Source organism: Nelusetta ayraudi, unplaced genomic scaffold (assembly GCF_046127955.1).
Source record: "Nelusetta ayraudi isolate G7.1 ecotype Tasmania unplaced genomic scaffold, CSIRO-AGI_Nayr_v1 ptg000048l, whole genome shotgun sequence".
In the NCBI taxonomy this organism is placed as follows: domain Eukaryota; kingdom Metazoa; phylum Chordata; class Actinopteri; order Tetraodontiformes; family Monacanthidae; genus Nelusetta; species Nelusetta ayraudi.
In genome coordinates, this window is record NW_027466098.1 from 13,893,207 (window position 1) to 13,907,500 (window position 14,294).

The 14,294-nt window shown below is 44.2% G+C and overlaps 2 protein-coding genes across 4 annotated transcripts in view; both read left to right on the plus strand.

Moving 5' to 3' along the window:
- Positions 1-9,066, plus strand: part of stard13b (StAR related lipid transfer domain containing 13b) — a 61,467-nt gene extending 52,401 nt beyond the window's left edge. For all 3 annotated transcript variants that reach the window (XM_076036483.1, XM_076036484.1, XM_076036485.1), the window contains 12 exons: positions 684-765; positions 2,533-2,596; positions 3,696-5,068; positions 5,174-5,344; positions 5,633-5,792; positions 6,041-6,239; positions 6,356-6,569; positions 7,030-7,144; positions 7,270-7,491; positions 7,601-7,818; positions 7,915-8,091; positions 8,208-9,066. In XM_076036483.1, the coding sequence (XP_075892598.1) occupies positions 684-765; positions 2,533-2,596; positions 3,696-5,068; positions 5,174-5,344; positions 5,633-5,792; positions 6,041-6,239; positions 6,356-6,569; positions 7,030-7,144; positions 7,270-7,491; positions 7,601-7,818; positions 7,915-8,091; positions 8,208-8,325 (3,113 nt within the window). In that variant the 3' untranslated portion in view covers positions 8,326-9,066. The remainder of the gene's footprint in view (positions 1-683; positions 766-2,532; positions 2,597-3,695; positions 5,069-5,173; positions 5,345-5,632; positions 5,793-6,040; positions 6,240-6,355; positions 6,570-7,029; positions 7,145-7,269; positions 7,492-7,600; positions 7,819-7,914; positions 8,092-8,207) is intronic.
- A 2,365-nt stretch (positions 9,067-11,431) lies between these two features.
- Positions 11,432-14,294, plus strand: part of nbeab (neurobeachin b) — a 192,440-nt gene continuing 189,577 nt past the window's right edge. Inside the window, exon 1 of the mRNA XM_076036487.1 lies at positions 11,432-11,833. Within this exon, the coding sequence (XP_075892602.1) occupies positions 11,576-11,833 (258 nt within the window). The 5' untranslated portion in view covers positions 11,432-11,575. The remainder of the gene's footprint in view (positions 11,834-14,294) is intronic.

The following is a 14,294-nucleotide window of genomic DNA, read 5'->3' on the forward strand; positions in this document are numbered from 1 at the left end:
CTTTTCACGTCAAAGTCATCTTGAGTTACCAAATGAATGCCTCAAGACTCAAGTCACGGCATTAGATGGAATTACTGCGGCGTAAAAGATGCTCTTCCTTCTCAGATGTCTTCGCCAAGTCCACGTTTCGATGCAAAATATTTGTCCATAATTGTAGCGACGTGATGGCTGTCGGATTGTTTGCGCAGATTACATGAGTTTGAAATGGATGTCAGGCCTCGTGTTTAACAAGTGGGATTTATTAGTAACGTGTTTCAAAGCCTACATAATGTCTGTCTTCAGCCGTGATGGACGGATAGAGCCTTGTTAAAGCCCATGCATCCGCTGCTGCTGCTTCTGCTTTTCATGTAAAAAAAAAAAAAAAAAGAAGAAGAAGTTAAGAGCTCCCCATAAATGCGGTGGAATGTCAAATTCAGGCGGTCTGGACGGAGTCTGGTGTTATGTAAGAGGGGGGCCCATACCCAGAGCAAAACGTAATGCCTGCCCAAGCCTGAGCGCTGATGTTTAGGAATATTCTGTCTCTTCTGGTTAGCATCACATGGAGGACAAGCGCGACGCCGTGGTTTCCACATATTTCTGTGTTTTCTGTCTGTCTTGTGCATTTTTTTAAAACGAGAAGAAAATGGTGAACTCCAGATGTCAACTGTTGTTTTTCTTTCTTTTTTGTCTATTTTCTCCTTCAGATTCCCAGTTCCCCATTGACATATCGCCCGTAAAAAGAGATCATGACTTCCTGGACAGAGACCTCGTGGAGCCTCTGTGCAGGTAACGCACTGTTTGTTTTACACTTGCTGGAAGCAGGGGCTCATCCCTGAGTCAGCCTGCTTCATGTAAAGGATCATTTCCTTGCAATAAAGTATTGAATTGGTTGAAAAATATTGAAAGCAAGATTTTAAAGCCATCTCATATGAAATGAAATCTATAAAAAGCAAGAAAGTGGATCACTGAATTGAAAAATGTGCTAAAATGTTCATACTGCAGTAACATTAGCTTCATTTAATGAATCAGTGATTAAAGTACAACAGATTTTATTTTCAAGACGGAATAGTTAGATATATAATCTGGAATTTTTTGGGTGAAGTTACCTTTAAAGACTTTCCCGGGTGAATTAGCAGGAAGCCTACAGTTACTCTCTTCTCATTGATACGTTAAACTTTGTCCTGACAAAACTGGACGCAGAGAATGTTCTTCATGGAAATTAAGAAAATAAAAATGTATTGAGCCAAAAACAATGACAACAAACACGACAAGAGGGTTCTCATCCTACACTTGTAGCGGAAGTATGCTCATGTACTTTATAGCGCACGGGACGACAACAGCACTTCACTGACCGCTGTAACCATGGCGACTGTCTTCAGAGATCGAGAAAGAGAGGCTGCCTCTTACGGCTCAATATGCTGCGACTCTAAACAAGCCTGAAGCAACTCATCTACATTCCGAACTAGCCACGGAGTGAATTGGAAACAATTGGAAACAGTTCCACCTCCAAAGCGATTTTGCCCATGACTTCCCGCCATCGCTATGGTAACACAAGGGCGGCTTTGTAGTTCGTTCATTACAGCGCTCGCGTGCAATTATGAGAAACAGCCGGCATGCTGTGGGTGTCCTAATAGAGGCCAAACTGGGATATTTCATGTCTGTAAGTGGTCTTCCTGATCCCTGGCTAAGCCGCCTCCCATTTTTAGCTACGGCGCTCAAAGCTCTCCTGGCCGGCGGAATAAAGCGCCCCGAGCCTCGAATTCCTGTCTTCAGTAGGGTCCCACCACTATCTGGAGAAACAATCATGAGAATGTCTTGTGTGGCTTGTTTGGCCGACCACTATCATCTGCAGCATGCGGGGAGGATTCTTGCAGTCTTAACCCTCAGCTGATGGGACGTCTCAGGACTTTGTTTTCGACATTTTCATGCTGCTCTTGTGCAAACTGCCATCACATTTGTGCGTTGGGCTGGCAAATGCATAGAAATCACCACTTAAATGTTCTGTTCATATTGGTTATCATCCAAATTTATCACTAGAAAATAATTATATATTATTATATACATACTGCTAAACATTCCAAGCTACATCTTATAAGGCCCAGTCTGTAAAATTAAAAGGGATCATTTTGATAGATAATGGAATACAAAAACATATCTTTAACAAAGTCACTAAAAATTCAATTATTGTTTCGTTTTCATTTACTGATAAGGTGTGAGACCAATTGTGACTATAGGATTAATGGGAATTAACATTAGCATTGTTTGCAATTCTTATTCTTACTATTCGATGCCACCAGATCTTACGCACCAGGACCTTGAAATCCACTCCGAACAAAATGATACGGCAGCAGCTGGCAATTACCGGTGTCAGCTGGTTTTGTCAATTGCGCAACACTCAAACCGCATTTCTCCCTGGGTCTGGTTTTGCATCCAGGGAGGATGAAGATTCAACTGATGCTTGGATAATAGACCTCATATTTGGAGCGCTCTATTCTGGTGTGTTCTTTGTTTTGAACAGTTTCATCCCATGGCCTTTTTTTGTCTTTCTTTCAGGCGACTCAACACCTTGAACAAATGCGCTTCTATGAAACTTGACGTGCACCTTCCGAAGAAGAAAGTAAGACACAATGGTGTTTTTTGTTTTGTATGGAAACTGCGTGTATTTGTGTAATTCATGTGATGCAACACCGAAAAACACCTTGCAAAGGGTAAAACCTGAACCCATTCATAGAAATGCTTCCCTGCAGCAGCCCATGTAATACATAATCTGCCCTCATTCCTTTAACCCGGATTCTATGAAATCTGAGATTCAGCCTTTGTTGTAAAGCCCTTTGAGTTCCATGTTTGGAATGTAGCCTGATGACTTTGTTGCCTTTGTAGGATTTCCCCCCCCTTATCGGTCTATTTATAGGAACGCCTTGGAGTGAATTTAATCATGTGTCTGGTATGACATAACAGACAGACTGATTAATATTATTAATTCTGTGCAGAGCCCATCCTCCAGCTATTTCCTGTCTAACTTATTTAGCTGTTGATGGCATTCGTAATGATGAATGATTGTTGGTTCACTTGTCAGCTCATTTTTGCAGCATATATTCCATGGAAGCGAACAAGGAAACCTAATGAAATTCTTCTCTTTCTTAGGATGAGTGAAGCTGATAAACTTAGAAAGGAGTATTGTTATGTTACATCGTCAAAATCAATTTGTCATTTCAATTCAATTTTTAAATGCTAAAAAATAGTGCATTATTTACACTACAAGTTTGGACACACCTTCTCATGTACTTTTTTTTCTATCTTTACAACAATCTCTACACAGCAGATAAATACTGAAGACATCAAATATATGAGCAAGATATATGTAATTGTGCAGCAAAGAAAAACACGCAAATGAACTAAATATGCTTTTTATGAAAGGTGGCTATTTTGAAGAATATAAATATAAAATGTGTTTGAGTTATTTTACACTTTTATTGTTTCTTACATAATTCCATTTGTGTTCATACATAGTTTTGATGCCTTCAGTGAGGAACTGCAATGTCAATAGTCATAAGAATGAAAGAATAGAGATTAAATTATTAGGGTGTGTCCAAACTTTTGACTGGTAATGTACATCCATTACACATAAATTATTTGCATTTTGTATTTTTGTTCTGTCCTACAGTATGGGATTTTCAAAAATCATGTATAGTTATCAATAATGTTTCTCCCCAAAGAGTGAAGACTCTGATGAAGAAGACCTGTTTGCCATCAGCGACAAATGGACCTTTGAGTGGAGCAGCCGCCGCTGGTCCAGGTTACAGGACATCGATTGCCTGCTGGGGAATCACGAGGAGGCTCAGTCCTCCAGGGATGACGGCCCTTTAAAAACCACCACCAGCAGCGAGAGTGTTTTGACCGACCTCAGTGAGCCCGAGGTCTCGTCGCTGCACAGCGAGAGCAGCGGAGGCAGCGGCCACCGGCTGGGCCTCAGCACCGAGGACTCGGATTGCTCCAACCGCACTGGCTCTGACTCAGCGGCAATGCCAGACGGCACCTCCGTCACCATGCCGCACCAAGCCCCCAATGAGATCGCCCGCTACAACTCGGTGGCTCACAAACACGGCAAGATGAGCCGCGTCCGCGCCAAAGACTTCCTGAGGCGCATGGAGACGCTGCGCTCCAGGGGAACTCTGGGAAGGGGACGCAAACCCTTGGACATTAGCACTCCTGTGCTCCAGCAGGAGGCCCAGGCCCTGAAGACGCTGCATTGCGTTGAGATCATCGACAGAAACGGCAGCACTCCTGAGATGCTCTCCGAAAAAGTTGTGCCTTCCCAGTCGAGCAGTGAAGGCGGTAGCAACTCCAGTGGCAGCACCGTCAGCACTCCGAGCCTGAAGGAGCGCAAGGCTCACCGGGCTGACCACAAGCGCAGTGGCATGTACCTCGAGGACGTGGACGTCTTCTCCAACACCACGCAAGCCAACAAGATCACGGAGCAAAACCGCAAGAATGAATTCTGCTCCTATGAAGACCTGGTTGTGCACATCCCCCGAGATCACAAGCCGGGGACCTTCCCCAAGGCCTTGTCCATCGAGAGCTTGTCCCCGACCAATGGTGCCTCCATAAACTGGCACACGGGCAGCATGGACCTGGACTCTGCTCTGATCTCCTGCAGTAAGGAGCCCAGGCCCGTGACCCAGTGCTGCACCCGAGGCAGCCGCATCAGCGTCTACGACAACGTCCCTGGATCGCACCTGTACGCCAGCACTGGAGACCTTATCGACCTGGAGAAGGAAGACCTGTTTCCCCACCTGGATGACATCCTGCTGCATGTCAATGGCCTACAGCAGATCGTGGACCACTGGTGCCAGAACGTGCTGCCAGGCGGGGAAGGGGCACCACCGGTGGACAGCAAGAGGAGTGATAAAGTTGGCCTCCAGTCCTCCAGTCAGATCACGTTAGACTTTGAAGGAAATTGTGTCTCGGAAGCCCAGACTGCACCGAGTTATGCCGACAGAGACAAAATATCTCTTGCTGAAACAGAATCGACAAGACTAAGGGAAAGGAGGGATTCGGGAGTGGGGGCTTCTCTCACAAGAACCAATCGGTAAGACTCAGAGTGAAAAATTTGACTTGACTGCATCCTAAAGCTTCTCTAAACAGACTTTAAACCTGTGATTTTCTGTGCCCCTTTTTCCTTGAATGCTGGCAGGCTGCGGTGGCCCAGCTTTCAGATCTCCAATCGCATAAGTCACTCGGTGGCATCCTTGCAGATCACCAACCAGTCGGCAGGCCAGCTCAGTTTGTTACAGAAGTTCTCTCTGCTGCGCTTAACCGCAATCATGGAGAAGTACTCCTTGTCAAATAAGCACGGATGGACGTGGTAAGTAACCTAAGTAACAAAAATCTAGTTATTGTCTAGTTACATCTTTTAATTATTTTGCCCATTACTAACACAACATAGTACATAATATGTTCAACTAGCCTGTACTGCATTTGCTTGAATTGTCATGCCACACAAAACATTTAATAAAACCCTTTTAAGGTCTTTAAAAGGGATATTTTAAATTTCAATCACTCTGGTGATGATTGGTATTGTCTCATCCAAGGAACTGTTCTGGAGCACCACAGAGGGAATAAAATTCATGTTGTATCACTTGTTTTTTCTTAGGTCTGTGCCAAAATTCATGAAGAGAATGAAGGTACCGGACTACAAGGACAAGAACGTTTTCGGAGTGCCTCTCATTGTGCATGTTCAGCGTTCCGGGCAGCCGTTGCCCCTCGGACTGCAGCAGGCCCTGCGGTACCTGAGGAGCCAGTGCCTCGACCAGGTTGGTCACTGAGCTGAGTAGTTCGGCCACTTTTTTTCCCATGTATGATGTAACACAGCTCTGGTTTATCTAACGTGTTATGCAGAGTAAAGTAAGGGTAAAGTTTCAGCACACAATTACTTTCACAGGCTAGGAGGAAGGTACAATAGTAATGCGATAGCAACACAATGAGCAGAAATGCAGTGCAACCTAGTTACATGTGCTTCCACTAGTCAGGTTAACATCCACTCTTCTGTCTTTGCCTGCAGGTGGGTCTCTTTCGCAAATCGGGGGTGAAGTCTCGAATTCAGGCTCTCAGGCAGATGAATGAGGCTTCTCCGGACAATGTGAACTACGAGGACCAGTCCGCCTATGACGTGGCGGACATGGTGAAGCAGTTTTTCAGGGATCTTCCCGAGCCTCTGCTCACCAGCAAGCTGGGCGAAACCTTTCTCCACATCTACCAATGTAAGACATGACACTCATCCCAATTATGTTTAAACTTTGACAACATTCGTGGCTTTTGTATACGCGATTCCAAAATTTGGTCAAGTGAAACTTGACACCACGTGCATTTCTTGTAGATGTGCCAAAGGACCAGAGGCTGCAGGCCGTCCAGGCGGCCATCATGCTGATGTCGGATGAAAACAGGGAGGTGCTCCAGACGCTGCTCTGCTTTCTCAGTGACGTCACCTCTTCCGTGGAGGAGAACCAGATGACACCCATGAACATCGCTGTGTGCTTGGCCCCTTCGCTTTTTCATCTCAACATCCTCAAGAAGGACAACCTCTCGCCAAAGTAATTGGCTTTTCTGCCCTCTTTGGATTACATTTTCTGCCCGTCTGAGCCTGCAAGAACTAATCTGAAAACAAAACAAAAAAAAAAACCAACAATAAACTGACAAGACATGGCGTGTATTCTATTAACCCAGCCATGATTGCCATTGCTTCTGGCTCTGCAAAGTGGGATGCAAAATAGGTTACAGAGTTTGCTCATCCCTGGGGGTGTTTTGAGATTTCTCTATTTGGGCCAGTTTTTTTTATAGCTCTGAGTTTAATGAGATCATGCCGTGCACAAACAAAGCTCTCTAATCTACAGCGTTGAAAATGTTTTCAAAATGGATCAAAGGAGTTTCCTGCAGAGTTGGGGGAGGATTTGTATTCCGTGTTTGGGTGGGGGTTGTTGACCCGGGCACTACGGTGGCCTAACAAATGCTTCTTTTTTTTCCTTCTCCTCCCCACTCCTGACAATCCTCCAGAGCCATGCAGAAGAAGTATGCCACTGGCAGACCAGACCAGAAGGATCTGAACGAAAACTTGGCAGCGACACAGGGCCTCGCCCACATGATTGTGGAGTGCAACCGTCTCTTTGAGGTAGAAGAACCTGCGGATGAGATGATGCAAGACTTAGAAGGCTGGGTGCAATATTTCCACCCCCCACCTTCTTGTGTGTGTACCCCTGCTGTCAGTCTCACATCATGCTTTTGTGCACCCATCAGATCCCTCACGAGATGGTTACCCAGTCGCGTAACTCATACGTGGAGGCTGATTTGCACGCATCCACGCTTGGCGAGCTGTGCAAGCAGCTGGAAGATGATGATGGGACGTACCCAACTCATATGGAGGGGAGACTTCAGAACCTTCTGAAAGAGGCCCGAGAAAAGTCCAAATACTGGGTGTCCTGCAGCAGCTCTGACAACACAGAGCTCTACTACAAGAAGGTTGGTTTCCCATTTTTCTTGGATTCTCAAGTTTTTGGATAAAACTACCCAAAAATACCCAAGCAAAATGTCAGACGTGGCTCCATGAGTTCCGTGTCTTCCCATCCAGGTAGGGGACGGGAACCCTCTGAGGCGTTGGCGAGTGTCTGTAGAGGTGGAGGCGCCCCCGTCTGTAGTGCTGAACCGCGTGCTGCGAGAGCGCCACCTGTGGGACGTGGACCTGCTGCAGTGGAAGGTGTGCGAAACACTAGACAAGCAGACTGAAGTATTTCAGTATGTCCTCAATCGCATGCCGCCTCATACCAGCAGGGACTTTGTAGTTCTCAGGTGAGTGTTTCTCTAAGAACAGTCAGAAGGAATTATAGAATTTTCTTTTTTAAATGAAATATTTTTAATATATTTTTAAATCTATTTTTATTTAAGGTCATGGAAGACAGACCTACCAAAGGGTTCCTGCTCCTTGAGTTCTGTGTCCATAGAGCATGAAGACTGTCCTCCTATTGGAGGCGTGCGAGCCATAGTTCTGGAGTCCAACTTCCTCTTAGAGCCCTGCGGTTCCGGAAAGTCCAGACTGACCCACATCTGCAGAGTGGACTTGAAGTGAGTCCCACAGGCAGCTCTCTTTTGAAAGGATTTAATTTACAGATTAGTGTGATTACAGGAAACTATTAGAACCTCCCTGTATTTGTGTATTTATGTACTTTTGTGTTTTTTAGGGGGAGGACTCCAGATTGGTACAACAAGGCCTTTGGTCACCTTTGTGCTGCAGAAGCTGCCCGGATTCGCAACTCCTTCCATCCAATCATTAGTGACGGCCCAGAGACCAAAATCTAATATATGACCTTGCCAAGTGTGTGTCTGCTAGTCGTCAAGATCAAGATTGAGCCTTTGGGTTAGTTCTAACTGGCATGGACACCGCATGAATCAAACCCCCAAATAAAAGCACAGTTTGTTCAGCTGTTTCGAGATCCTCTATGTTTGCACAGTGACAGAGGAGGCCAACAAACAATTCTGAGCACAGTTCAGTGGATATTAATCATCCTGCCAATGTCCTATTGTATTTTGTAATTGCCTTGCTACATTTGTTAATAACGCTAATTATTATTATCTGTAATTGTATTATGATGTTGTTGCTTAATATGAAATGTCTAGGACATTGAAGCACCTACATGCTTCTGGGAAGCATACGCCTATATGTTATGTCAGGTTTAAAGCTATAATAATTATAATGTAGGGTCACATTTCTGTATATATGTGTGCGTGTGTGAATATACTTGTACATGCGAACAACATGTAAATATTGTATATGTCAAATTATTAATAGTACATATGTTAATATTCTATATATGGATTATTCATTGTGTTGGCTTTTCTGTAACACACACGGTACACAATTGTAAACTGGTTTTACTTTGCCACAATATTGCCTATGAGTGGGTGTAATTTTATTCAACTTTGACCTCCAATGGTTGTGAAAAGAACGACATGAGGTTTGATTTTATCATACCTGCCTAAAGATTCTGGACTGTGCAAGTCATTTTTTAAAAAAAATAAAAACTATCATAATGTAAAAAAGGTTTTCCACCACGTCTCTTGTTCCTATTCCATCATTTGCGAAAGACTAAGCAGTCAGTCTCAGTGTTTGTAAAGAGATAAGGAGGTTGGTTGCAGGAATGCTGCTGATGAAAGTTTTTGCTATTGTATATTGAGCTTGATATGCAGTGCTGGAGGAAGTTAGTCACAGTGCTGCATCTCCTTGAGAGATTGAGGTTTGAGGGACCTCTACTGGCCATTCAATGGAACCACGTGACAGGACACATGGGCGATCGTTCAAGCAACGAAACCTTGTCCTTCAAATACATTTTTAATGGAAGGGTGATTAAAATGAAAAGTGATTGTGGAGTTTGATAAATTCCATGGTATCCCCTATAATAGCAAGAGAATGAACTGGTCGTGTAGCAGTTGATTGTCATTCCTGTCCACTAGATGGCCCTTTCTCATCAGCAAAGGTGTTCATATTAGGTTTAGTCTCATTCATCTCCAACACCATGCCATTAACATCTCTTTCCTTTGTAGCTACAGGAACACATTGAGTGATGGAAAGAACATAAAAAGCCACTACTGTGACTATTATGGAACTGGGAAAAACTGAGTTTGCAGATTAAGGTCAGCTACTGCATTCAGTTTCACTTGCATCTGAACTTATGCATAGCATTAACATGTGTTAGGAATGATAGGGGTCCGTAACACATGGTAAAATGAAAATACAACATGAAAAACAGCTTCTTTCACATTCCCCGTTATAAAATCATTGCGATCAGGATCATGAGTCTGCATCTGATTTTCTGCACAGTTTCCTGTATATTATCTCACTGCGTGCACGGCAAAGTCACACCCTCTCACTTGACCTCTATTCACTGTTAGGTTTTTTATGGCTCTCATTTAAATGGGAGACTAGCAATCTTCACAGAGATGGTGGGAGGATGGGGATGATTGAATTCTTGGCAGCTCAGTCACATTAAAAGGGAGAATATTAGATAAAGTGATATTAGACTAAAAAGGCATAGCAATAGCACCTTGAAAGCTGTCTCTATAGGCAAGTCAGTATCGTGTAAGATTTAGAATGGCCCTTAAGATTTGAGTATTATAAAACACATGCAGATGGACATATCCCATTTTATCATTGGTAAACAGCTTTTTGCTACACTTTGCACAATCTACTTTTCTTTTTGATTGTTTTAAAGTAATTGCTGTTTTCAAATTAAGGTCAGCATCACCAAGAACACACAAAAAACAGTGATAACTGTTAGCCAAGTCTTTTTTTTTCTTTTTTTTTTTAATTATTATTTCTAAAATATGCATATTTCACTTGAGAAATGTGTTCTAGTCTCTTAAATGTAGTTCCAAAAAACGAGGGAAATCCATCCTTACTTCTTCGCTTGCTCTAGAAATTCTGGTCTCACATGGGTGTTCCGAGATCTCTACCACCAAAGCCAAGTGTTAGTCCCACCCTTGGAGGTTTCCTTACAATTACCACTGTCCTCCTTTATGTATGTGCAGGATACAACAAGCATTGGTTATAGCAACAAGCTAAATCGTTTTCAATTTATGCCAAATACTATAAACAGGGAAGTCAAAATATGGCGTTTTCTGCAGATCTACAGATCACTCTGTGGCGGCCTTTAATCCAAATATGTTCACAGTGTCTATAGTTTACTTAAATCTTAGTTATTTCGTGTGTATCAGACACAGGTTTTTTCTTACCTGACATGTTTCGACGGAAGTGAAGACGGAAGTGTTCCGTCGAAACGTCAGGTAAGAACAAAACCTGTGTCTGATGTGCACGAAATAACATTGCCCGAAATAACATTTACGGGGCTTTTAAACAGCATTTATATATCTAAAAATTATATTAACTGTTTCCGATCAATTTCAAAATCCCACGGTGAATATTTGGTGCAATAAATGAAGAGTATTTCCCCCAATAACGTTCTCCGGAATGCCCAACGAAATTTAATTCCTCGAGCAACTCAAAGTCTGCTCATCGGCTACTTACACCTGTCCAGGTTAGGGCAGCTAGCGGCGGTCAGCTGGTGCTCAGCGGCTCACGGGCTCCGTGATTATCACAGCCGACGCAGGCGTGGTGAACGGAACCGCAGGCAGGGGGCGGCATCGTGGCCGTGACAGCTGCACGGCCGCCGAGACGCGCATCCGGGGCGGCATATTCGTTTACATAGCGCAGGTCTGCCAGCACCACTTCATCACTCGGCACCGACAAACACACCAGACTCCGCAAGTGGAACTACCCGGAGTCCAGTTTACTGACTGACTGAGTGTGTGTGTATTTTTTGGCACTAGTACCCCCCTCCCCCTTTCTTTTTTCCCTTTTTTTTTTCTTTCCCCCCTTTCCCAGAGCTCGGCGAGTGTTGTCTTTGATTTTTCTTTCTTTTTTTTTTTTTTTTCTTCCCCTCCCCTGATGTTCCGGAGGTCTGTCTGACTGAATCTGTCGGAGAGGAGAGCTTCACAACAAGCCGCCGCGGCGCTTATCTTCCCCCTGTGAAAGACAAGCGAGACGCCGGTGACCATGCCGGGCACGGTGTCGCTCTCGGACCGGCAACCTCCTCTGGGTCACAGGCACCACCAGCACGCGGCTGCGGTTCCCGCTGTCGCCGCCGGTGAGACCGCGATGACGTCCGGCTCCTGCCCCGTGGTGCTCCCGGCTGGGATTATTAATCCGTCGGTCCCGATACGGAATATCAAAACCAAATTCGCTGTGCTCATCGGTCTCATCCAGGTCGGACAGGTTAACAACCGGGACATTGTGGAGACGGTGCTGAATTTGGTAAGTGAAACCATCCCATCGTTCCAAATGATTCCCAACCGTCACCGATGTGACGGCACAAGTGTGAACCAAGAGCGATGTTGACACGACGCAACCCGGCGCTGTAAACACCGCCGCTGTTAAATGTGGCTTTAAACGATTTGCAGTGGTGCATGAACAAGCGCCTCCGGTTTTTTTTTTTTTTTTTATGTGAGAGTAAACAGTAGTAAACCTTTAACTCACATGCACACAGACGAGGTGAATACGCTGAAAATACACAGAGGGCCACTCTTTTAAGTTTTCGCCCGCAAATTCCCAACCTCGTGGCGTGATCTGCAAACCTGCTGGGATTTACTCCGAGCACCTCATTTATTCAGCAGCCATGTGGATGGAGGCGGCAGAGCCTCTGCCGGTGAGAGTGCAGGGAGGCTCAAACAGGGGAGGGCACCCCAATATGTTCTAGGGTCTGAAGCTGGCAAAGGTCCACATTATGCAAAATTCTGTACATAAGTATTATATATATATATTTGTTTCTAACCTGCCTGTCAGAATTAGACACGTCCACTGCTTTTCTCTGTACCATGTTTCATCAGGTTGCCCTTTTGCGCTATTCTTCCCAATGCCTTTCCTATGCTGGTGAACAACACACACAGATGGTCCAGCTATCTTAGACCCTTTGGCCCTTTGGAATATCCGCATTGGATAGAATGGTTGCGTTTTGATGGTGTTGGCTTCAATGATCTTGAACAGCTTTGGGAGAAGAGGCCAATTTCTTTTTTTGTTAAATGCCATACCAACGGGTTGAGACCACCTCCTGTTCCACCTGCTTGGATCTTGTTGCTCTTCATAATTGCTTGTGTTCTGTTTCACAATTTTTTCAGTGTGCTGTTAGTATTTGGCTCTTTCTTCTGTCAGGTTTTGTTTATAGTGTCTTTCATGTATTTGACTACTGGCTCTAAGCCTAATGGCTTACAGACACCTTAAAGCTTTACCTTGACTAAACTTTATTTGGAGGACGAACTCAATCGTCAGTTTCAGCAGAAAGCCAAAACAGAATGATTTGTTTGGAGCCAATTAACAGAAGACCAAATGTTTTGTTTGCTGGAGGATTTTGGACTTTCACTAGAATCTAAGATAAAAAGTTAAACATCTGAAATTGGACTCTTTAAAGGCACTTTTCTCTGTATTTGATCCATCCTCACCTGAGGAGCCGAGTGTAACCGCCAAGTGCCTGAAGGAAATCCACCGAGGGCCTTTTGGTCAAGGGCACAGATTGGAAATGAACGCAGAATAGCAGCCCAGAGGACAGCTGTGCAAATGTGGGGAGAATGAACAAACTCCACACATGAAGGCTTTGAGCTGGGATTTGAACTCGGTACCTTCTTGCTGTGAGGCAACACATTGCCGACCTTTGAGGCGCCACAAGTTGTAAGCTGTTTTCAAGCCGTTGTGCACATGCTGGCATGTCTAAGTAGAGGGATTTTATGAACTGGACTGGAAATTCTGTATAATCCGGCTATTTCAGGATCTTTGTGAGGTCTTTTAAAGGTTATTCTTGTTATTTATGTTGCGCTATTAAGGCCTTTTGTCCAAGGATTATTCAGTCTGGTCCTTTTTTCTCAACAGCAAATTTTAAACTGAGATATGGAGAATATGTTCCTACAACCATAATAACCGTAAGTGCAGCAAACGGAGATCACACGTGAAATTGTTTATGGCAAGAACAAAGTGAATCATCTTTTTTTGCCCATCATATTCAGAAGTGCAGCGTTGCATACGATGCGGTGACCGAGGAAACCGACTAAATAACTCCGCTGTGGCCGTCTTTGCAGGAGCACTGCAGCATGCGCAGTCTTCTCCTTGTTTTGCACACTGGAGATTAATTTACGACCTGCTCTGGCACAACAGAAAATCCACGTTGCGGAGCAGGACAAATTGTAGCCCTTGGCATGTTCAGACATAAAAGTAGTGCTGCGCTGGCTGGAGTCTCTGACTGCTTGCCCTCTTCCACTATGCAGCGCTGCTCTAGCAGGAGGTGTGCAGAAGACATCAGCCGCTGTGGACTGTGCCAATTTTATTCACCATCTCAACACAAGACTCGATATTCATTTGCACTGGATGTAAATTATTCCAGAATTTTAAAAATCATGTCCCATCTGCCTTTTCCTCCTCTTTCCATTTTCAAAAATAATGTGTGCACACATTTAAATGTGAAAGACAAATAATAGCTTCAGGTTGTCTCACTGATTGGCTGTGTTACCAGTCACATATAATTCTTCTGGACTGGCGTGTGTGTGCGTGTGTGTATGCGTGTGTGCAGTGATTTTGTCCATCAGTTCCACAAAAGTCAGTTACAGATTAACAATGGATTATTTTTTTCAGGGGGGTGGGGGTTGGGGTTCATTTGATTAATAAAATGCCTGGGACTTGTATCGGAAAGGATTTGTCACAATATTGAGCAGCAATTAGTGTAATTAACGAT